The sequence below is a fragment of the Pezoporus flaviventris genome, unplaced genomic scaffold, assembly GCF_033815535.1.
Source record: "Pezoporus flaviventris isolate CSIRO_AGI_PZ_B2104156 unplaced genomic scaffold, CSIRO_AGI_Pfla_v1 ptg000066l, whole genome shotgun sequence".
In the NCBI taxonomy this organism is placed as follows: Eukaryota; Metazoa; Chordata; class Aves; order Psittaciformes; family Psittacidae; genus Pezoporus; species Pezoporus flaviventris.
In genome coordinates, this window is record NW_026892614.1 from 23433087 (window position 1) to 23456610 (window position 23524).

General features: G+C 38.9%; 1 protein-coding gene across 15 annotated transcripts in view; it reads right to left on the reverse strand.

The window, feature by feature from the left end:
* Window positions 1-23524, reverse strand: part of SYNE1 (spectrin repeat containing nuclear envelope protein 1) — a 291988-nt gene that overhangs the window by 229025 nt on the left and 39439 nt on the right. For 7 of the 15 annotated variants that reach the window (XM_061471558.1, XM_061471562.1, XM_061471563.1 and 4 more), the window contains exons 1-3: window positions 15010-15247; window positions 12740-12801; window positions 1983-2078 (exon numbers count right to left, since the gene is read on the reverse strand). In XM_061471558.1, the coding sequence (XP_061327542.1) occupies window positions 1983-2078; window positions 12740-12801; window positions 15010-15088 (237 nt within the window). In that variant the 5' untranslated portion in view covers window positions 15089-15247. Of the gene's footprint in view, window positions 1-1982; window positions 2079-12739; window positions 12802-15009; window positions 15253-23524 lie in introns of those variants that run through there. The other 8 variants (XM_061471571.1, XM_061471560.1, XM_061471557.1 and 5 more) reach the window with 6 other exon arrangements.

The window sequence follows — 23524 nt, forward strand, 5'->3', positions numbered from 1 at the left end:
TTTTGCCGAACTCCAGACATGTAGGCTAAAAGAGGACAGGAGTTCTTTGAGTTAAATGAAGAACATATCCCAGGCTTCCAATACTCTACAGTGGAATTAAATCCCCCAATTAATCTTATATGGTAATGGAAATATAAAACTACTATAATTTAAATTCATGTTCATAGAGTTACAGATGCATTTAACAATGGCCTGCTATATATAGATAATGAAATTCCTCTTGCAGCTACTATAGAATACTTTATTCTGGTATAAATAAGTTTTAAATTAACCAGACATTACTATTGTCTTGCCTTTCATTAATTAATATAGGTAGGATACAATCCAATGAATTTCATTGTAACAGATGGCATCAAAATTCTTTTTCCTGTTTTACTACTTCTGTTTTGCCACAAGAGGGAGACTTTCTGTCTTGGAGGAACGGAAAGACAGGTGTATTTCAACAGAGCTGAAACACACTTTGAAGCATAGCTTTTTTCCCATGTTAAAGTAAGATCATTACAGCAAAAAATTACTCACACCTCCATGGGAGCTCAGAACCAAGGTATATTTATGATTGTATTTGCTGTTGATGTATGCTGTACCTTGTGATATTGAAATCCGTATTGTTTCTCATTTATATGTGGATCCTGTAATTATTTAATCTTTGTCTAGTATTGAAAAACTTCTTGATGATTTCTTTCTTGAAATAGAACAACTTATTGATCATGCTGAAGCTGTCTTGACTCCATTTCTTAATAATGACTCAAGAAAAATTCATGTGCTTGGGGGGGGGGGGTGGGCATCATTATTTGGATTTAATAAAGGTGTTTTTGAGAACCACTGTTGTCTTGGATCAAATGTCTATCGTTGCAAGGCAATTAGATACTTCTCAAACAACTCCTCCTGCCAACCTTAGTGACTATTATGATCCCCATGAAGACTGGAAATCCTTATTTGCAAAAATTCAGGAAGCTATATCTAACGTTGATCCAAATTTTCCTATTCTGGGAAGAACAGCAATTCTATCCTCTGAATTGTATAAAATTCAGGAGGGCAATATCCAGAAAGCAAAAAGGCTTCTTTTGATGGTATGTTAATGCTTTAACGTGGGGTGAATCTGCGGTGGCAGGGTATATTGCTAAATTACAGACTTGGCTGTTGACTCTGTCAGCTTATAGAGGAAAAGATGCCCCAGTCTCTTACAGCCCGAATTCCTACCTGATTTTGGGTGTCACCTCCAATCGAAGGAGAGGTGAAATATGAAAAAGAGGTAAAAGTGTGGCATTTGCAAATTGCCTTCATATGAGGGAACCCTAGAGCAAGCTGAATGACAGACTGTTGGTCTTCTCCTTCAGATGCCAACACCCGATCTGCAAGCTGGTTTGGAAAACCTGAGAGCCCTTGGCCTAAAAGCCTTTTGGTTTTGTCCAGAATCACAGGCACAAAACTAGCCTGGCTCATAACAGACAGCTAATTTACCACGTACACACTGTGGCTTCTGTATACAACTTGGCTGTGAAAAAGCTATTTGGCATCATCGAAGGGTCTTTACAGAAGCAGAGCAGCTGTCAAGGTAAATAGATATAGGACCCCATGAAATCTGAGTGGCTGACATTTCCCCCCCACCAAGAGAAGCTATAAATTTAACAAGAAAAGACTCTCATTATTTCCTCAAGATGTATAGAAACAGCTTGCAGTTTAGACCTTGTTTGTGTCACAGAATAATGCCCAGATGAACTGCAAAGACTAATACAAATGAGCAATTTTTAAGAACTACTAAGACAAATTAAACAGAAAATGCAAAGTATCAAGAATATCAGTCTGTAATAGTCTTGTTTGTTTATTTTGTAACCAGATAGCTCTTTCTGTGAATAAACTTACTTTGCTATGTAGTAGTAAGGGGTTTTTAATGGTATTCAAATACAGAAACATATTAGAAAGTTATATCCTAGAGAAGTTATGCAACTATCTTTTATATACAGAAGGAAGGAAGTTCTTACCAGCTTCTGCCCTGAAAGAACCTCCAAAAGGGCAATTAACATTACCCCATCTTTGATATCTTCAAACAGATCATTCACCAGCATAGGAGGATTACGCTGAAAGGGAGAAGACTTCAGATATTATACAGGCTCACCAGCATTACATTCTGCTTCCCTTCCTATCCTTTGAAAAGAAGCACAAAGAGGGGCTGTTCCCCTTCTTTATGTTTTATAATGCTTAATATCAACATGTCATTCAACTGTTGCTTTGCCACCATATTGTTTAACCTTTTAACGTTTTTGGCACAGAACTGTAACACTAGATGCTTTGTGCCACTAATGATACAATGGGATAAAACCCTGCTCCCTAAAACTAGCAAAGAAACACCCCAACAACAGCCTGTGAGTCAACAAAATACTCACAGCTTACAGGTGTACATTTCACATTTCAATCTACTAGCATATTTTGCCTAGTGTCACAGAAATTTCACTCTCTCAGTCTGAGCAGTACATGGAGCTGTGTGAAGACGGAAGATCCCTAAAGCGGTGTAGCTGGTTGAGCAACACTGCTACTTTCTCACAGCTGACAGTTGTTACACAAAGTTGATGTATTTTCTCTCTCCTCCAGGCCTTGCAGGCTTCCAGTACTGTTAGCACTATGTCAGCTTCTACTAAGACAAATTGCTTGGCATATGTCTTTACATTCAAAAACACAGCAATGATAGTACTGAAAAAATATGTTAACAGATGATGTTTTAGGGATTTTGAGTAACAGGGTCACATCATTAAATCATATCTTCTACAATACATCCCAGTTTGTGGCTCTTGGCTGGTCAGTACTTCAATGATCACAAAATATCTGTTGGAAACAAAAAGTTTAAACTTGTTTCACCTGAAAAAAATGAAGTAAACACCCTTTAGCTCCCATGAGATTGTTAGTGTTCATATACCTGCCAATTAACAAAACACTAATAGTCATACCTGCTAATTCCCTAAAATGACAATCAGACTACAAAATTATTGAAATTACTTTAGATTCAATAATTTACTTTCAGAGTACTTCTGAAATAAAAGGTGGTTGTACAATAACTTGATCTATTACTTCAGTTCTGTAGAAACATAGATTTCAAAAAGATGAACCTAACAAAAGAAACACTGCTCTTGAAAAGGTAAAATTGCTTTAACGAATCAGGAGAATGCAAAGGTTTTCAGTTACCAAAATCAAACCATTCTGGCTTCATTGTTCAGCTTGGATGAACTCACATTTCAATGAGACATTATTTTGGCATAAAGTGAAAAAGTATCTCCTCTGCTGAAAGTAGTTTTCAGCTTAGATTTGATGTGCTCTAATAGCCACAAGAATAAAAAAGTCTATTTTCTCTTGCATATAAAATAAAGCAGCATTGCAACTCATTACGAGGGTGTATTTAATCATAGTCCTTTTTCATTTCCTAACTATGCAATAGATAACGGATTGTATTCTTACTTAATATAACACCAGAGAAATCAATGGAGCAAACAGGTCACTGGAGATTAATTTGTCCCAGTCTTGAATCACAGGCAGCTGACATAAATGCAATTAATTTTCCTCACCTTCTATGTTACCATTTCCTGTTTGAAGTTCAGAGCAGCTTTGGTTTTTATCAGTATTATCACATGACATAATACTGAAGAATTTTGTGCTTAAATAATTCAGCAATAAAAACAAGAGGATTACATCGGCTGCCACCCTAATCCAACAGGAAGTGCAAGTCTAAACAATCTCACCACCTATTAAATGCCCCAGCAGTGAGGTTTGTCTCTTTAAATTTACTCTACAGTAATGAAAAGAGACAGGTTCTTATAGAGGGAAATTTAGGATACATTTAGATTGAAAGGTGAGGTTCACAGTGCTTCATAACCCTGGTGCCCATAACATGCCTGCCAGATGATGTGTCTTGAGCATAACACAGCTCCCTTTCAACTTAAGCAGTTTGGCATCCTTACACTCAAATCAGGGTACAGGCCAGAATTTGCCTCATGCCAACTCATGTTGGCCAAAAATCATTTAGAATTCACATGCCAATCAAGTCTGGGAAGCACCTCTGGTTTCCACAGTGTATAGCTTCACCCTATAGATAAAACCTCTCATTACCCATGTCTAGCTCTTCCTCTGAACCACCCTTCCACTGATCACGTCTCACTGACAAGTTACAAAAGTAGATTTTTACCCTAAATGAGGCATGGTGCTATTGTAAGGCTGTGAAAGTATCCCTGAAGACATCATCCAACTAAATTAACACCTACAGTACTTTACTTTCAACATAAATCAATTACTGGTTTGGGGAAACCTAGAAGAAGTATGAGAAAGCATTAAGTAAGCTGCAAAGCAGCAAAGAAACTGTGAAAAGACTTATACCAAGCTTAATAAGACCTGCTGCTCTGAAGTGTGAGAATCACAGCAATTGTCCACAAGTCAGGAGGCTGAAATGTACGTTTTGTTTTTAGAAGGCTGCATATTCATAAACATTGCCAGTGTTCAGCAGCACACACCATGTACATCAATAAAACAGGAACAGAAGGCAGGTATAACAGCTCTGTCACAACATCTCCTGTATGAGAGTCCTCTAATATAGAAAATCAGTTAATGATGCAAACTTCCAAAATGTTCTCCATAATATGCTTTATAATATTTTTCACTACCCTGAAGATGTTAACACCTAACTACAAGGAGGTAAGAGAGTCTTTGTGCTTCATAAATAATGTTTTCTTTTTTTTTTCACTACTCTGGCCACACAGCATAGAATTTACCCTACTATTATTATGACTCCAGCCTCCCTCAGAAGTACGGCATGAGTCATAGTTTTAGTGGCATGTACTGAAGAATAGATTCTTCTTTTATGTAAGGATTCTACAGATACAAATCTTATTCCCCATGATGATACAATTCAGGAAGATACATACATTAGCTGACACTGAGAAGTTCATACACTTAACTATTATATATGGGCCATTGCACAGGATGGCTTAAGCTATTTGACTTTTTCCAGGCAGATCCTCTACTCAGATTAACATAACAATCTCTGTTTGGAATGGATAAATACCTACTCCGTGGCTGCATATATAATGTCAATTTAAATGAAAGGAGAAAGTGAAGCTGTATGGTGCTTACTTAGTCTCCAGAGAAGAATGAAGGAGTTTAAAGATGCATTCAGTTAAAATCTATTGAATGCTTTTTATTCTAGAGACTCAACAGGACTTAACACCTATTCACTTGGCTGCCTTAATGCACTGCCAAAATACTATCTGTAAACCAGTAAAAGCAGGGACAGAAAACTTATTAAAATTTTGTAATCTTGAAAATGTTGAATGTACTCCTGATTTTGGCTTTTTGCATGTAAATGTAATGGCACAAGCAATCCAGGAGGTTCCTCGATTGTGTGGAAGACAACTTCCTTCTGCAAGTAACAGAGGAGCTGACAAGGAGAGGCACCATGCTTGACCTCGTGCTCATCAACAGGGAAGGGCTCGTTGGAAATGTGACGCTCCAGGGCAGCCTTGGATGCAGCGACCATGAGATGCTCGAATTTGAGATCCTCAGGACAGTGAGAAGAGCGTGCAGCAAGCTCACTGCCCTGGACTTCAAAAGAGCAGACTTTGGCCTCTTCAGGAAGCTGCTTAGGAAGGTTCCATGGGATACAGCCCTAGAGGGCAGGGGGGCACAAGACTCTTGGTTGATATTCAAGGGTCACCTGCTACAAGCTCAGGAGCGTTGCATCCCAACTAGAAGGAAGTGCAGCAGGAGGGCCAGGAGACCTCCTTGGATGGATAAGGAGCTACTGAGGAAAATTCAAATGAAAAAAGAGGCTTATAATAACTGGAAGCAAGGACAGGCAGCCTGGGAAGAGTACAGCGATGTTGTCCGGGAAGCTAGGGACCAGGTTAGGAAATTAATTAGAATTAAACTTGGCTAGGGATATTAAGGATAACAGGAAGGGATTCTACAGGTACATAGCAAATAAAAAACAGACTAGGGACAACATAGGTCCCCTCAGGAAGCTCTCGGGAGAACTGGCTACACAGGATTTGGAGAAGGCTGAGGTTCTGAATGACTTCTTTGCCTCGGTCTTCACTGGCAAAGGCTCTGACCACACCACCCAAGTCTTGGAAGGCAGACACAGGGACTGTGAGAATGAAGACCTTGGGCCCACTGTAGGAGAGGATCTGGTTCGAGACCATCTTAAAAACCTGAACGTGCACAAGTCCATAGGTCCTGATGAAATCCATCCCTGGGTCCTGAAGGAGCTGGTGAATGAAGTTGCAAAGCCGCTGGCCATCATATTTGAGAAATCATGCCAGTCAGGTGAAGTTCCCGAAGACTGGAAAAAGGGAAATATAACCCCCATTTTCAAGAAGGGGAAAATGGATGACCCAGGGAATTACAGACCAGTCTCACCTCTGTGCCTGGGAAAACCTTGGAGCAGATTCTCCTGGAAGGCATGCTAAGGCACATAAAAATCAACAAGGTGCTTGGTGACAGCCAGCATGGCTTCACTAAGGGGAAATCCTGCCTGACCAATTTGGTGGCCTTCTATGATGGGGCTACAGAACTGATGGACAGGGGTAGAGCAGTTGATGTCATCTACCTGGACTTGTGTAAAGCGTTCGACACTGTCCCACACAACATCCTTGTCCCTAAATTGGAGAGACATCAATTTGATGGATGGACCACTCGGTGGATAAAGAACTGGCTGGATGGCCACACACAAAGAGTTGTGGTCAACGGCTCAATGTCCGGCTGGAGACCAGTAACGAGTGGTGTCCCTCAGGGATCGGTGTCGGGACCAGTCTTGTTTAACATCTTTGTCGCTGACATGGACAGTGGGATTGAGTGCACCCTCAACAAGTTTGCCGATGACACCAAGCTGTGTGGTTCGGTTGATACGCTGGAGGGAAGGAATGCCATCCAGAGGGACCTTGACACACTTGTGAGGTGGGCTGATGCCAACCTCATGAAGTTTAACCATGCCAAGTGCAAGGTCCTACACCTGGGTTGGAGCAATCCCAGGCACAGCTACAGGCTGGGCAGAGAAGAGATTCAGAGCAGCCCTGCGGAGAAGGACATGGGGGTGCTGGTCAATGAGAAAATGAACATGAGCCAGCTTCAGTGTGTGCTCCCAGCCCAGAAAGCCAACCGTATCCTGGGCTGCATCAAAAGGAGCGTGACCAGCAGGTCAAAGGAGGTGATCCTGCCCCTCTACTCTGCTCTTGTGAGAACTCACTTGGAGTATTGTGTGCAGTTCTGGTGTCCTCAACATAAAAAGGATATGGAACTGTTGGAACAAGTCCAGAGGAGGGCCACGAGGATGATCAGGGGACTAGAGTACCTCCCGTATGAAGATAGGCTGAGGAAGTTGGGGCTGTTCAGCCTGGAGAAGAGAAGGCTGCGTGGAGACCTCACAGCAGCCTTCCAGTATCTGAAGGGGGCCTGTAGGGATGCTGGGGAGGGACTCTTCATTAGGGATTGTAGTGACAGGACAAGGGGTAACGGGTTAAAACTTAAACAGGGGAAGTTTAGATTGGATATAAGGAGGAAATTCTTTCCTGTTAGGGTGGTGAGGCACTGGAATGGGTTGCCCAGGGAGGTTGTGAATGCTCCATCCCTGGCAGTGTTCAAGACCAGGTTGGACGAGGCCTTGGGTGATACGGTTTAGTGTGAGGTGTCCCTGCCCATGGCAGGGGGGTTGGAACTACATGATCTTAAGGTCCCTTCCAACCCTAACTATTCTATGATTCTATGATTCTAACTCTAGCAATGCAATCAACTGCAATTATCCTAATACATTTTATTTTTGTTGGAAAGCCTGTGTGAAGAATTTAATGAAGTAAATTTTAAACCAGAATAAAATAACAAAGAGTATATGAAGTAACCTCTTAAAACCTTATAATACTAAAGAAAAGCTGTTATCTATAAACGTCTTGAACAAAATTCTTTGGGGGAACTCAGAATATCAATGAAATATTGGACATTAAATCTACAGCTTGGCAGGATTACATGAAGATTTCAGATACCTTAGTATTTGATTCTTTTTTTTTCATAAGCTTCTTCAAGAATTCAAAATAGCAAAGTAGGCAGGTTGGATGAGGCTTTCAGAAACCTGATCTACTGCCAGGTGTCCCTGTCTTGGGGCAGGGGGGCTGGAACCAGAAGATCTTTAAGGTCCCTTCTGACCTAGGCCATTCTATGATTCTATGAAAACAATCCTAATGATATTTTACATACTGCATTGCACAGATTCTATTAAACACTCATTTACTGTAGTATATCCGATCGCAGTCATGTAGTTTATAGTGACAATGACATTTAGGAACATTCATGGCACAAAGAGGGAGGCACACTGAGTACAAGTAAATTCATGTGCTCTGTGGGAGGAATAGGAACTAATTGGGAATGACTCCTAAAGGTTAATGAACCAGACTTTTCCCATATTAAGTATTTATTTAAAACTGTATTTAGAATTGATCACAAATGGGAACTAATGAGGAAATGCTTTGCTTAAACATCTTGTTCTTCAAACTTACCTGATTTGCTGCAGCATTCAGAAAATACTCTGAAGAACTGTATACTGGTACGTATGAAAAGTGTTTGACTCACAAGCTTCAAAAAATGAGATTTATAATAAACTTGTTATCTCAAGGCATTCCTCCGACACAGTAAAATAAGTTCTGTAAAATCTAAACCTCAGATATGGAACCAATGCATATTTGCTAAGTATCCCTCTTCTATGACAACACTTTTTCTTCATTCATTTCTCATTTGCATCTTTGCCACAGAAATCTTTTTCTCACACCTTGTACTTCTCTCATGAATAAATTAGGGAAGTATATACTTCATACTATATACTATACAAACAACAGTATCTGCATCATAATGAATGCCAATGCAAATGTCAGAAACTACCTTTGCTACATTGATTTTCAAGTATTCAAAAAACTGCTGAAAAAATGTGTGAAAATCTACCCACATGCACAAACAGGAACAAATTGCTATACCTGCCGACTTTGTTTCTGCAGGTAAATACATGTGGTAACAAGAAGAATAAAATTTCAGTTACTCTGTAATTGCTGGCCTACTTCTCCACCCCAATATAAATCCTAAATCCTTAACCATGTAGGTTTTCATGTTCCTTGCTGTTAATAAGTATTTTTATGACTGAAGTCTGGAAGACTCAGCCCTAAGTTTTACATGATCAGTTTTGTCACAGAAATAAATTTTACATTCATTGTTTAACATCAGAGGTTACATGCAATACTGGTGAAAACAGGCTGTTGGAGCAGAAAACTGCCAGATTTTCCTCATCATACAGTCTAAATGGACATGGGTTTCAACTTTTTCGGTGTCTGTGACTAAGATACTGGGAGCCTCAGCTTTCCCATTTGAAAAAGACAGAAAGATACAGAATTACTTAGTTCATTGGTGAAAATTGATGAGGGTCTTGTATGAAGACCAGGTTACATTCTAAGTAAAATCTACCATCGCTGACAGTGTTGTGTATGAGCTGTAAATCTTGATAAATCTTGATATAACCATTTGTCCTCCTTTCTTTGCTATAAAACACACAGTTTTGCAATTGAAAAGCCTTCAGGTAAGGTTAACTGCCCAATTTAATTCAGCATTATGAAAATATTGCATAACTATAATTTAAAATGTTCACCAATTCTTAGTTTTATTTTTATTTAATCGATATCCATCTTCTGCTTTTGTTTGTTGATGTGTGCATCCTTTTACTAGAAATACAAAAAGAATTGTAATTTCTTTCAGTATGTATCTGTTGTTCACTCTTTGTTGAGTTTACAACAACATTTTAGTGAGTATAAATACTGAAGTTACCCCTATACCTGGCAACAAAAATGTTATTTGATTGGGATGAACGAAAGCTTTGAAACTGTTTCCCAAAACTTTCACTGAAGATGACAAAGGCAATAAAAGGCATATGCCTTTGTTGATTTAGAGATGCATGTCTTTCATCTTCCTTGCTCCTTTAATGCCCTATCTAAAAAGTCGGCATAGGCAACGAAATGAAAAATGTTTAAGTAATTGTTGTTCTGAATGGATGTAATGTCTCCTTTTTGAAATACTTGGTGTAACTGTATTCTGTATTTTAAACTTAAGAGTTTTAAAGAATGTCACATAAGATACTCAGAAGCACACTCAAATTATTTCTGTGTCTTTGAAGGCTGAAACTGAGAGGAAGGAGGTCCAGTTCTACAGTTTTAGAGAAATACAAATAAATAACATGCTATTAGAAAACTTCTTGTCCTGTTACACATGCGTATCTCATTTATCATTAGTAGAACTGCACAGATGCACAGAAATTAAACTGGATGGCCAGAAGAAATATCACATTTGTTTGATAGCTTGTGACCCAATATCTCAAAGTGGGTGGCAGAGAAAAGAGATGATTTAGACTTGCGAGTCTCACCAGATTCCTGAGTCAGAATCACAGAATGGATTCAGCTGGGGTGAGGGTGTCAGAAAGCAGACGTACAGATGCAGCCTAGTACTAACTGCTGACCTAAAATAAGCTGCATTATACTTGCTAGTTATCATACTTGCAGCTTTATCCTCTGGGTTCATTCCCTGAAGTATATTGCTCTGTGGGTGAGGGCACAGCCTGTGCTTAGGGCTGTTTTACCTCAGTATCTCTTTGAGGTGTCCCATAATTAACTGATGCCAAGTCCTTTACCTGTGCTCTGCTTTTGAAAGAATGTATCTTTGAATTAGGAAACATAATTTTAAAAAGGTGGCATTTGTTCTACTGTAAGACCTAGAGAGAATAAAAAATTCATACCTCCCTCCTAATGAAGTTCAATTCATAGAAATATAGAACTGTTTAGGCTGGAAAAGACCTTTAAGATTCTCAAGTCCAACCATTAACCTAACACTGCCAAGTCTACCACCACACCATGTCCCCAACTACTACTTATCTTTTAGATACCTGTAGGGATGGGCCTCAACCACTTCCCTGGCAGCCTGTTACAATGATTGGCAACCCTTCTGGTGAAGAAATTTCAGATACTCTCATTTCATTTACCTGTTTTGTTCATCCTTATTTATTTGTATCCATATTTTCAAACCCATTCTTTACTATACAGTTAAAAAGCCAAAAATTATTTTTCCAATCTAACTGATGGACTTAGTTATTGAATTAGTTTCTGTTTCAATTAGAGCATGACTTTTTAGAAGAAAAGCATAAACTAAGATTTTAAAGATTACCAGTGAAGAATCTTTTACCCTTGGCAAACCCTGACAAACTATCACATCCTGTTTTATACTCCCAAACTCTTGGTTTCTCAGGTGTTCTCAGGTGTTCTTAGTTCTACCTAAGACAATCAAATCAGTACTTCATTTCCATTTCTTTCAAATCACTACCCTACACAGCATCAGAAATCACTTAATTTTTAATCCTCCTTCACTCTACTCAAAAAACATAGCATTAAGAATGAAAACTCTTAGTAGAGTTTCCTTTCCTTTGCCATCAGTAAATCTGCTTTTCAAATTTCCATAGTTAAAACATATCACTCTTTGTTTAGAAAAGATTCATTTCTCCTGGTTTTCAGGTTTCACGCAGGTACTCACCAGTACTTTTTCAAAAACATTCAAACTCACCGATGATGGAACATTTCTCCACGGTGTTGACACCAGTGACAGTATTAGAGTTACAGACACTTTAATTATATGTTTTAGGTTTTATCTTCTATCTTCCTATTACTTTTTCAATTAGTAATTATTCTGGATTAGTAAAAAGAGCAACTATTAAACTTTCCTCAAAACATTAAAGGGAGAAAAAAAAACAGTTTTTGCTAAAGTAGCCAAGAAACTGAGAGCCAGTTTGAAGTGAAGTTACTGTTAATTTTGAAGCCTATATATATTGAGTCAAATTCAGCACAGGGATTCTGGATTGATGGTGAGAAATAAACACAAAATTCAAACCACCTTCCCCACAGCTACCTTTTTTTTTCCCAGGCTCAACTTCATTCTTTGACTCCCAGCTCTTCTACCCCCTAGTGATGCAGAGGGATGGGGAATGGGGCTTGCAGTCAGCTCATTAACAATAAACTAATCATTGAATTTATGGGTTACAATTCAGAACATGAGTGCAAGGGGAGACCTGTGCATTTCAAAGACCCATCAGTATTTCCTACAGCTGGAATGAACTCAGAAAACTTATTTCCACACTTACAAAATCATGACTGGCAAAGATTTCAAAGTTGAGGCTTTAAAAGCCAAAATCACTGCCTTTATTGGACTAAAACCAAAAAACAGGAGTTTCAAGTTGTGGTAAGAAGAAGCAACAATAGTTTCATGATAAACTCGAAGACGCATCACTGGATTCATGGAGCACCATGTATGTTTGTAACCAGATCAGGATGACTCTATCAAACTACACAACAACTGACTCAAGTTTCATTCAAATACACTGTATGTAATATTTCAGCTTCATAGAAAGCAATTTCAAATATTTTCTCTGGCTGAAATAGCACCTACTGTGCTACTTTTCAGTTTTGGTCAAAGGAGCTGGGTGGTTGCCCATAGACAACATACATGCTGCTGCAGCTGACCGCTATCATGCTGAAAAGGATTCATCTTTTACAATGTACAGATAATGGGGATCCCTTTTTAAGTTTATGCCATTCTGGTCAGACAAGTCAGGTGTATTCTGTACTCCAGGACTTGTATAGGCATAGATGAAAAAGGTTTGACTTTAAAAAAAATTGTTTTTAAAGCCATATATTACCTTAGCCAGATGGGTGTTGATCCACTTTGTGAAAGTCCTCTTCTGCACTGACTCTTGCTCATCTAAGAAAAGAGAAAAAAATGAAATCAGTTTTATTAGACACTGCTGAACATTTTTGGATGTGCATGATAGAAGAATAGTATTCCCTATCGACAACAAATGCATTCGGCATTTGCCAGAAATGCCACTACATTTTCTTGAGACAGCTAATTTTGCCCATATTTATACATAACAACTATTTAATATTCTTAAAATAAAGCTCTGACACTTGACTATTTGAGGAATTTCACAGCAAGTCACAGCAAGCCTAATGAGGCAATGACCTGTAAGACACCATTTCAAATCTGAATGCCTAAATAAATTTGAATTCTAAGTCCACACTATATTTTCCGAAGTTCTGAGCACCCAGAATTTCTCTGTACTTTTTAACTAGAATTATGTCTCTAACAGTAACGTTGCTTTTATGTAGATAGTCAGCTGCTAGGAGCTTCTTAGAAAAAACACTCAGCATGTGCATTTGAAAATACGTAGAATGTTGAATTAAAGATTTAAAATTGCATTATCAAGCTTATTTGTCCTCAGGGAGATCCTGCCAGGAAGAAGCCATTAGCCAGTTCAGGCAGCTTCTATACTGCTACTTACTACCCCCTTAGTCCTGTCCTAAAACACTTGTCTGATTTATAGCAAATTTCACCAATTCCCAGATAGTCCCTCAGGAACTGTTGCCAGCTGCACAGACATAAATAGCTCCTGAATGAGCTTCTCCAACTTCAGCAGCCAGGGTCACGGCTGCAGAGGGAAGAGAATCACAGCATTATAACCAATCCGCAAAGTCCTGTCCCTTTTTTGTGGGGAATCAGTTTTGACACATGGGATAATTTCACAACATGGGCATTCAAGTCTTTATGTTGGAGATTTTTCTTTCAAAAATGAAAGGAAATACCTATGACAAAAACCAAATCATGTTATTGCCATCATCAGTTCTGAATGAGCACTTTTGTTTCCCTACCGAGACTCTAAATAAATAAAATTACTGTTAAATATTTACTTTTTAGCATATCCCAAAACCTACAGATGGAAAATCTAATTATCTCTTGTCCTATCATTGCAGTCCCTAACAAAGAGTCCCTCCCCAGCATTCTTATAGGCCCCCTTCAGATACTGGAAGGCTGCTGTGAGGTCTCCACGCAGCCTTCTCTTCTCCAGGCTGAACAGCCCCAACTTTCTCAGCCTATCTTCATACGGGAGGTGCTCCAGTCCCCTGATCATCCTCGTGGCCCTCCTCTGGACTTGTTCCAACAGTTCCATGTCCTTTTTATGTTGAGGTCACCAGAACTGCACTCAATACTCCAAGTGAGGTCTCATGAGAGCAGAGTAGATGGGCAGGATGACCTCCTTCGACCTGCTGGTCACGCTCCTTTTGATGCAGCCCAGGATACTGTTGGCTTTCTGGGCTGCAAGCGCACACTGAAGCCAGTTTATGTTCACTTTCTCATCAACCAGCACCTCCCAAGTCCTTCTCCGCAGGGCCATGAACAAGATGTTTTCCTTGTGACGTAAGTAAACGTCTACTGTGCTCTGACAAGCAATTACATATACAGGTAGCCCAATTAGTTTCAATGGAAGTACTTGCACACTTGAATTGGGTTGTCTGGGATGGGGATCAAGCACACAGAATCAGTCCAGCTCTAACTTCATTTACAGTTCTGTAACTTAAAATTCCCAGAAACCCCAACACAACAGCATGCCAAAAGAAAAGAACCAGTCCTTCAGAAGTCAAACTTCTGATCAAAGAAGCGAGTGAAAAAGATTCCCTAATCTGTAGTTCCAATACATCTTGGTGATTTAAGACATTGCCTTCTGACAACAACTGGAAATCAGACAAACAGCTTCCAGCTTCTAAACATTTATCAGGAGAAGACGTACTCAGTTTCAGTCATATCAACAATCAACAGAAATAGCCTTTCAAAATTATCTGTTTCAATGGAAAAAATATGAGCAATATATTCTTTATGAGCTCAACAGCAACCATTAATAATTTTACCATTGTAACATATCACACAAGTAATACATTGATTTTACAAATTTAGAAATACTATTATAAATATGCTTTTTACAAATTTCCCTGGAAGCAAATGTGTTATTTTCATTGAATTAATGTAAATTCTCTGCAGAGGCACTCTTTTCCATACCCACAAAACACTTGTCATACAGTTTGTTAGGCTCTCCCCACCTGCAAGGACTGTCAGCTCCTTATTTGCACCACTTACCCTGCCCGTACTGAAAGAACCCAGGAAGCAGATTTAATGCTGTAACGTTTCTGCCACCAGCACCTTTGTAGAGAGCCATAAGTGCTGCTGCTGTGGCTGCTGCGTCTGCTGCTGCTGTGGCTGCTTCTCCTGTCTCGTGTAGTGTGCAGCGTTTCTTTAGAATACAGCCAGAAGTAATTTTTAAAGCCCAATCAGGTTTTTCCTTCACTGGAAATGCAGGCCTCTTACAAAAACCTCTCCACTTGCTCTAATCAGAGAATTCACATGAAGCCAAACCTTAAAAGCATTGTTACATATTTTTGCAGAGATGCAACAGCCAGACAAAGCCAGCTGTACTGGAAGTAGCAGTTCTGCTGGTCTCACTGCCATCATCCTTCTCCACTGTTTTCCTGTGGAAAGATTTTATTATGCAAGCACCAGCCAATCCGCCAGCAGAAACTTCTGATGTCAAGAGCTTGAATAATTCATCCAGAGACTGGGACAACCCAACCACGCTGCCAATATCCTAAAGCAGCAAGATGTGTGGCTGCAAAAAGCAATGCAGTCTTCTCACCAGTGCTTTTGTAATAGTATACTGCTCAGTAAGCATAAAAATGGCTGAATGGCATAGCCGTTCCCTAGGTTGTAATACCTCAAAAGGAAAGCAGCTTTTAAAAGCAACCACTTAGGTTCCTCACGGCATACTCTATTTAGACATGGATGTCCTTCAGCTTTGCAACTGAAACAGTGAAGTGGAAGAAATAGCAAGCAATGGATCTGAACAGACATGTAGGCCACTTACCTTTTAATCACATATTTGAGCTGTTGTATAAGAGGGATGAAACATGTAAATATGGAGAAAATTTTTGGAGCACCTAGATTGGCCTGAAACATACTCAAATTTCTGATAACATGCACTACTTTCATTAAATCAGAACCAGAGCATTCAAACAGACTTTGTTTTGCTCTGGCTAGAAGAAAGCTGTTATGAAACACTATGTGTGGAGAGTCATATGTTGTTCACCCACAGGGGCCAACAGAGTAGTACACACTATTCAAATGAGACAAAAAAGGCCCATCTTCATTAAGGACAATCTTCACTTAAAGCAGCTGTGAAAAAGCTTGCAGAGTAAAAGCAGTAATATGGAAATTCTACTTATGAAAAGGAGCAATATTTTAAGCTACACAGTTTAATAAACACCTCCATAACTGATGGGTTACCCCATTCAGGAGTACTGCACAGAAGCAATGCAGGCTCATTTCTTTTCCTTTAAGTCTCCAGCTAATGTTTCTTATGAGACAATGCCAGGAGAGTTTTGCTTTTAAATAAACAACAAACAAAACCATTGGTGGTAGCTCTAAAGCTAATATATTGTTTGTAGGCTGCTAAGTTTAATAGTAATACTATACAATTTTAGAAGAGAAAAAGGATGAGGGAGCTATGGACAGTGGGAGCAAATCAAGGAAGAAAGAGGAAGAAATTGATTTCAGCAGCCACTGCAATGCAGCCAACAAGACTCAGCAGTACTGATCCAAAGAATGAGAATATATTTTTAAATGCCTCATACATTTAGGAATGTTCAATTTTTTATATTTTGAGAAAAAACAGGATTTGTCAAAGTGTGGCTTTTGGCTCTCTGCTTCTGTTGAACACCTTCAGCAGAAACAGTGAGACAGTCCTATTAACAGATCTGTTATCTAAATTTCCAAGCTTTGACACTCAGGTGCACACACTAGCCGTAGCCTGCTGCACCACTGAGCACCAGTCTGTTCTCCATCAGTTTCTGCAGAAAGGAAATCCATGCCCAAGGGCTTCAAGGTAACCAGTCATCCTTGCCAAATTCCTACTCGGGAAAATTATGCGTATCAGCACTCATGGGTTCACAGCATCATACCTTGCTGAGTCTTGAGATAACCTTAGTATGGAGGTTTAGGGGACAAAGGTTTCATGCCATTTGGAGGAGTGGAAGTAGAGGAAAGAAAAACCCAGTCCATACTGGCGGAATAGTTACAGGAAACTGAAGTGTGGAGAAGCAGTCTCGCAGCTGCAGGAACACACTGCCTGCTGTGCAGCATGCTGATGGAGAGCAGTTGGCATGCTGCTGAGAACTTTCTGCTGTTACTGTCCGTCTGAAATGCGTTTACAAAATATGTATTTCGATTGTACACATTTCTTATTTATTCTTTAATTTCTAAGACAGAAGGTGTCTATCCAGCCACTAGTTAGAAAGATACACAGAATAATTCATCGCACAAAGAAACTTGCATTTTAAAAAATACTTGGGTATAATCAATTACAAACCAAACAAATCAATATATCTTATTTTATTCTTGGTCAAATTGTTCTCACACAAGCACGTTCACCAGTCTCTCTTGAAGCACTTGTGTGGACTGTGTAAGAGCTTTAAACTTTGAAACCTGGGAACCCAAAAGTTTAGTCAATGCCAGAGAATGTGTGCTGAAACTTGGGCTGCTGGCTCCATCTCTCAGCAGCACTTTGACTATCACAGAATATGTTTATACTGTGGGACTTGGGAGACTTCCAGTCATTAAATCTAAGTTCATGCCCTGTTGTGCCTATATTCTCATATGCACATGTCAAATGTTCCTGCACCATCCAGGAACGCATTATCTGCCACTTTCCTGTGCTCTTGTTTTCACAGGAAGGAAGAGAGCATGAACAGAGCACAGTGCACTGATTTAATCTTGATCCTTAGAAGCCAGGACACAGTCCGGACATAACTGTACTGCCCGTAACCACTCTTCACTTTGACTAGAAGGGCTTCCCTTCGTATTTGGAGAAGCAAACATGATTTCTGCAGCGAACTGGAAGATGTTCCCAAAATGTCATTTTTATGACTTTGTGCATCTTTCCTGTGCCCAGTCCTCACAGCACACTTGCTCATATTTTGTGTTTTCAGTGACTAAAGAACTGTAATAAAATTGTTCTGTTGCCTATTTTGCCTGGATGGGCTGCATTTTGTTCTTTGCCACATATAGAAACAGACTGCATTTAGAACTAATTAATTAATGTATTTGCATTTTATGTTTATCACACTTCCACCTGTGCTGCTGCACTACTGTTATTCACGTCATCTCCACTAAATGTATCTTAATCTCCATGTGGCTGTAAATACATTACTCATTTTCATAGTATCTGCACTCAACTGTATACAGCCAGAAATCAAAAAAACGCTTATTAGAAAACCATTATGAGCTCATTTAATTCAATTTTAAAAGCAGTATTCTGAAGAAGATATTAACTAAAATCAAGATGCTCAGCATTTGAGATGATTCTGCACAATGGCTTCAGCACCTTCTGAAAGATTGAGGATTGGCTGTTCTACAGGTGTCTGTTTTTTCACCATGTAGAATGGCATGGGAAATAGTGAACTTAGTGTTCACACACAGATACCATTTTCTGCTCAATACACAAGATGAAAACAGCATGATACAACTGATCAATTTAGCATTCTTTTAATTATTTATTGTCCTGGGTTCAGCAGTAGCAGTTATTTTTCTCCTTCTTAGTAGCTGGTGCAGTGCTGTGGTTTTGACTTTCAGCCTGGGAACAACGCTGGTAACACCGATGGTTTTAGTTGTTGCTCAGTAATGTTCACTCTGACCAAGGACTTTGTGAGTCTCATGCCCTGCCAGGGAGGAGGGGAAGCCAGGAGGAAGCAGAGATAGGACACCTGACCCAAACTAACCAAAGAGCTATTCCATACCACAGCACTTCATGCCCAGTATATAAACTGAGGGTAGATACCTGGAAGGGCTAGATCACTGCTTGGGTCAGGCTGGGTATCGGTCGGCGGGTGGTGAGTGTTTATATTCTCTTCCCTTGTTATTTCTCTTATCATTATTATTATTGGTGGTAGCAGTAGTGATTTGTGTTATACCTTAGTTACTGGACTGTTCTTATCTCAGCCCATGGAGGGCAAGGGGGGGGGGGGGTGGCAGGGCGAGTGAGCCATGTGGCTGACTGGGCTTAAACCATGACACTTATTTTCCTTAATTTTAAACTTAAAGATTGTCTGGATGGTGACAAATCAGCTAGAAATCTAGGAAACCCAGTGAAGTTCATTAGTAAGAATAACTATTCAACATTACAGTCAAATTTCAATCCACCCATACTAACAGACAGATACACCAGTTTAAGAATGAATTTTTCAGAACAACCTACAGATTTCAAGATAGTGATGAAAAATCATTCTCTTGCCTATAAACTGTGTACTACAGTAGCATCTGTAATGACTATAATAAAATATGACCTACACATATATGTGTTTTTTCCAGTTCACTGCAGTTCTGCAGCTGGCATCATGTTACCATTTACACATTTTGCAGTTCTTCATTTGGCGTGAAAAGCTTGTATATAGTAACACTTGTGTGTCTGCTCCTCTAGAGGTTCTTACAAAGTCAGATTGAACAAAACATGTTTACTGAAATTTAATTTTTAACAGAAGTCTTAAAGACAAGCAGTACTCTCATCAAATAATTTAAAGAAGATCTTTAAAAATGTTGAAATCTATACAGATCAATACCAATTATTCTACAAATATCTTTGTTAGGGCCTCAAGTCATCATTCTATAGTCAAGTAGGGTACTTATCTATTAAATCAGATTGAAGGTAGCATACGTTTGAAAATTGAAAGCATAAGCTATAGTTCCATCTTTTACTCACTGTATGGCACTTACATGAGCTCCTAAAACAATGGAAAGTTTTGTTTTCTTGAAGCACCATGTCAGGCAGGCAATTACTGTAAACAGTTAATTTCAGTAGTTTTGCTATGATTACATGACATTAATAGGACTATCCATAACATTAAGCACTACAAACTGGATAGATTTTCCAAAAATGTCTGAATTTGAATTTGAATGTTTAATATTTCTATTTAGTAAGTCATGGAAACTTAAAGGCGCTGTACCAAATTCATCACGTGGAGTAAATTTCTACTACCAAAGGTAAGATAATTATCCCTTCTGTGCCTACAGTGAGTTCAATAGCCTAAAAGCAGCAGAGAAAATTTGACTTGGGCACAGAAGGGCTCAGAATATACTGAAATAAATCAAAAATAATGGAGAGATACTAGGCATATGCTATCCAATCTACTAAATCAGGATGAAGGGATGTAGCATCTGGAATTTATACACAAATATATGTAGAAAATCAAACCTAATATAACAATGATTCCTGTCTTACAGAAAAGACAAACTAAAATCATATCTCAGTTCTTTTCACGCCTAAGCTAGTGAAATGACAATGAGTTACTAAAGGTTTACAAAAACGTAGAATCGTCTATTTATTCTGTGGAGAATCTGGGCATTTTAATTCTTAAGATCACTTTTACTATAGTTACACGTATTGTAGACATGAAGCTCTACAAAAGCCTACCCAAGGGAAAGAATGCAATTACTATTTTAAAATATTTGGAGGCATGAGGATTTTAAATACATTTAGAATTAAATTATGAATACTTACTCACATATTCATAGAATCATAGAATGGTTTGGGTTGGAAGGGACCGTAAAGATTGTCTACTTCCAACCCCCTTTCTGCTGCAAGACATCGATGTCTAAATAAAGCACATTCATGATGGTTTCATACCTTCATCTGATTTCCTTTGTTTTCCTCAGTGTCTCCAAGCACTTACTTAAAGAATTATACCACTGGTATTTTAAATGTGATACTTCTCTACTAAGTAATACTGACAAATTCTGCCACTTTTACATTAAGCAGTACCTAACTCAGAGACTTGTCCTACTATCTACCACTGAAACTACTCACAAAGTAAGTTACTTTGTAGGTACAGAAATCAAAACCAGGGCTACTTTGATGAAGGAGCTTCCTTACAAGCTGACATAAGTAGGAAAAAAGGTTGGAGTTTCTCAAAGACTAGTCTAAGTCTTTAATACTTTTTGCCATCATTTTGGCAGGAAAGTCTCAACAGTGCTTGTAAAGTTTACCAATTACTCATATTTGGTAAACATCATTACAGTGGAATCAGAATACCTTTAAAATCAAAGAAATTGAGTTGACTGAAGACTGGAAACAGATTACTGTTTCTAAGTAGCTCAGGAAGCAGGGCTACATACTCAGGGATTAACATGAACTTTTGCCGTGAGGTGGAAACTCACTATTATAATAGAAACTGAAGTAGACACACTTGTAATTCTGCTACAGGAATGATGTAAGCCACTAGATGTGACAAAAGACAAAATCTTACAATGCTATCAGGTAACATATAATCACCTGAACTGGAGAATAAAAATAACTGTACCAGACACAGTAAGCACACACATGGAGTATTTTAGAGATGCCGTTCTTCATTGTGTTGCTGAATCCATGCCCCTGTACTGGGCAGCATGTGGCACAGATACACCTATGCTTTTCTGATGACAAAATGAGCCTCCTTTAAAGTAGGATTTTAAGCCCTTATCACACAGTGTTCCAGTTTATCCCAAAATCAATTGAAGAAAAGCAAACCAAATCAAAACAGAATTTTAAAAAGCACTGTAATTCTGGAAAAGTTAGCATTGTCACTACTGAATATTAACAAACGGATTTTGATGGTGAAAATCTCATTTGAAAACCAGAAACTGAAAAATTTAGGCCCACTGCTGTTTAGTATGTTCTGCAGATTTTTACATAATTCACTGTAATTACTGATTGAGTCCATCTGTGGGAATCAGATACCACTGATATTATTTTTTCTTAAATATTTAAAAACACACTCTGTAGATGTGAACTACTAAAATTTAGTTCATTTAAACTGAGCTACATCAACTGCTGTTAGCAGAGTTTTACTGCACTCATGCAGAGAGAAAAATCACATTTGTATACTTTAGCTTGGAACATAAATTGTGAAATCTTATGTATTTGTATAGAATTTATATGTATAAACAATAAAAGACAAATAAGCCACACCCAAAACTGTGAAGTGCTCAGTCCATTCGCTCTGGAGAGCGAAAGCAGACTCCCTGCCCCTGCCAGCTCAGCAGAAATCAAGTTTAACAACCTCAGTGGGGGAGTCTGTGCAACAAAGTGTGAGGCTTCTGGGTAATGCTGCCCTGAAGGGAAAGGCAGTGGTGGCCTGCAAGCAAATAATCCTCCTCATCCCTAATAGCCAGAAGCAAGCAAAGCTTAACATCAAGCATCTGTGATACATGGGGGCTGCCCTTTAGACAACAAGGAGATACGAATTTTGCATAGTGGTAATTATTTTTCAAAAGGCCCAGTAGGCTACTATCTCTGTCTGGTCCTGCCTCCTCTCCCCCTTTTTTTTTTCTTTGTAGCAGCAAATCATTTTCTTAATCATTTACTTAACCATGATCTTAGTCATCATTCATACCCTAACCCCACACCATGCAAACTAAAGATAATTTAGCAAGTGAACGAAACACTTGTCATTGAAATTATACCTTGCATTGGCAGTATGAATTTCTTTCTGTTCCCCTGTGGGAACCCTATTCTAATAAATTGACAACATCATGATTTTGACAGATGTATTATTCTGTATAAAAATAAGCAGAAGATGATATTTCCCCATAGAGTATTTCATGTGTACTGGATAGCCAAAAATATATTAACATTGTGTGAAAAACTTACATTCAGAGCAGGTTGTTCAATTAAAAAAACAGAACATAACCAACAACCACCATCACCACAAAATGCATAAACACAAGTACATCTCAAATTTCCCCAGAATCATGCTGTGACTAAGCACTGTTAACATTTAATATATTCCTTGTCAAATGTGACAAATCTTAGTTATATTTTTTAATCAGAAAAATTCCTCAAGATTTTATCACAGCTTTTATGTAAGTGAATGACTGCAGACTATCCATGGGGCATCTGAAACACAGTGAAGGAAAACCCCACTCCACTGAAACAAAATGATATCTTGCTAATAACAGTAATTGTGGCAGAACTTAACACAGAAGTTTCATTAAAAATTCCAAACCTAACGCAGTAGCACACAGATTGTAACATGCAGCTGGAACACTTTAACCCAAAAGAGGAGCCTTATGCATACAGAATCAGTGTCTTGCATTATTTGCCCTGTAAGGAGAAATGAAGGGACAGGGTTTAGTACAGCCTGGAGCAGACACGGCTTCAGGAGACCTAGCTGCAGCACCCTCATAGCCCTGGGGAGGCCTGTCACAAGATGGAGCTGAGTTCTTCTACAGCGTGGCAGGAGCATGAGAGACAGTGGGCAGAAGCTGAAACAAGAAATATTGTTTCAGGAAAGGAAATGCTTTCTCATTCAGAGGACTGTCAGACAGTAAATCAGGTCATCCAGAGAGGCTGTGCAGTCTATGTCCATGGAGATAAAGCCCTGAGCAACCTGGTCTTAGCTCACAGATGATCCAGCTGAAAACTGTAAATCAAACTACAGACCTCCTTCCAGCTTGCATATTCCTACCGTTATATGACACAGAGATAATGCCAGACCTCCTGACAAAGAGATAATGGAAATTTCTTTTTATAAATAACTAATAGGAGCAAAAATCAAATGAAGTTCATTCAGTT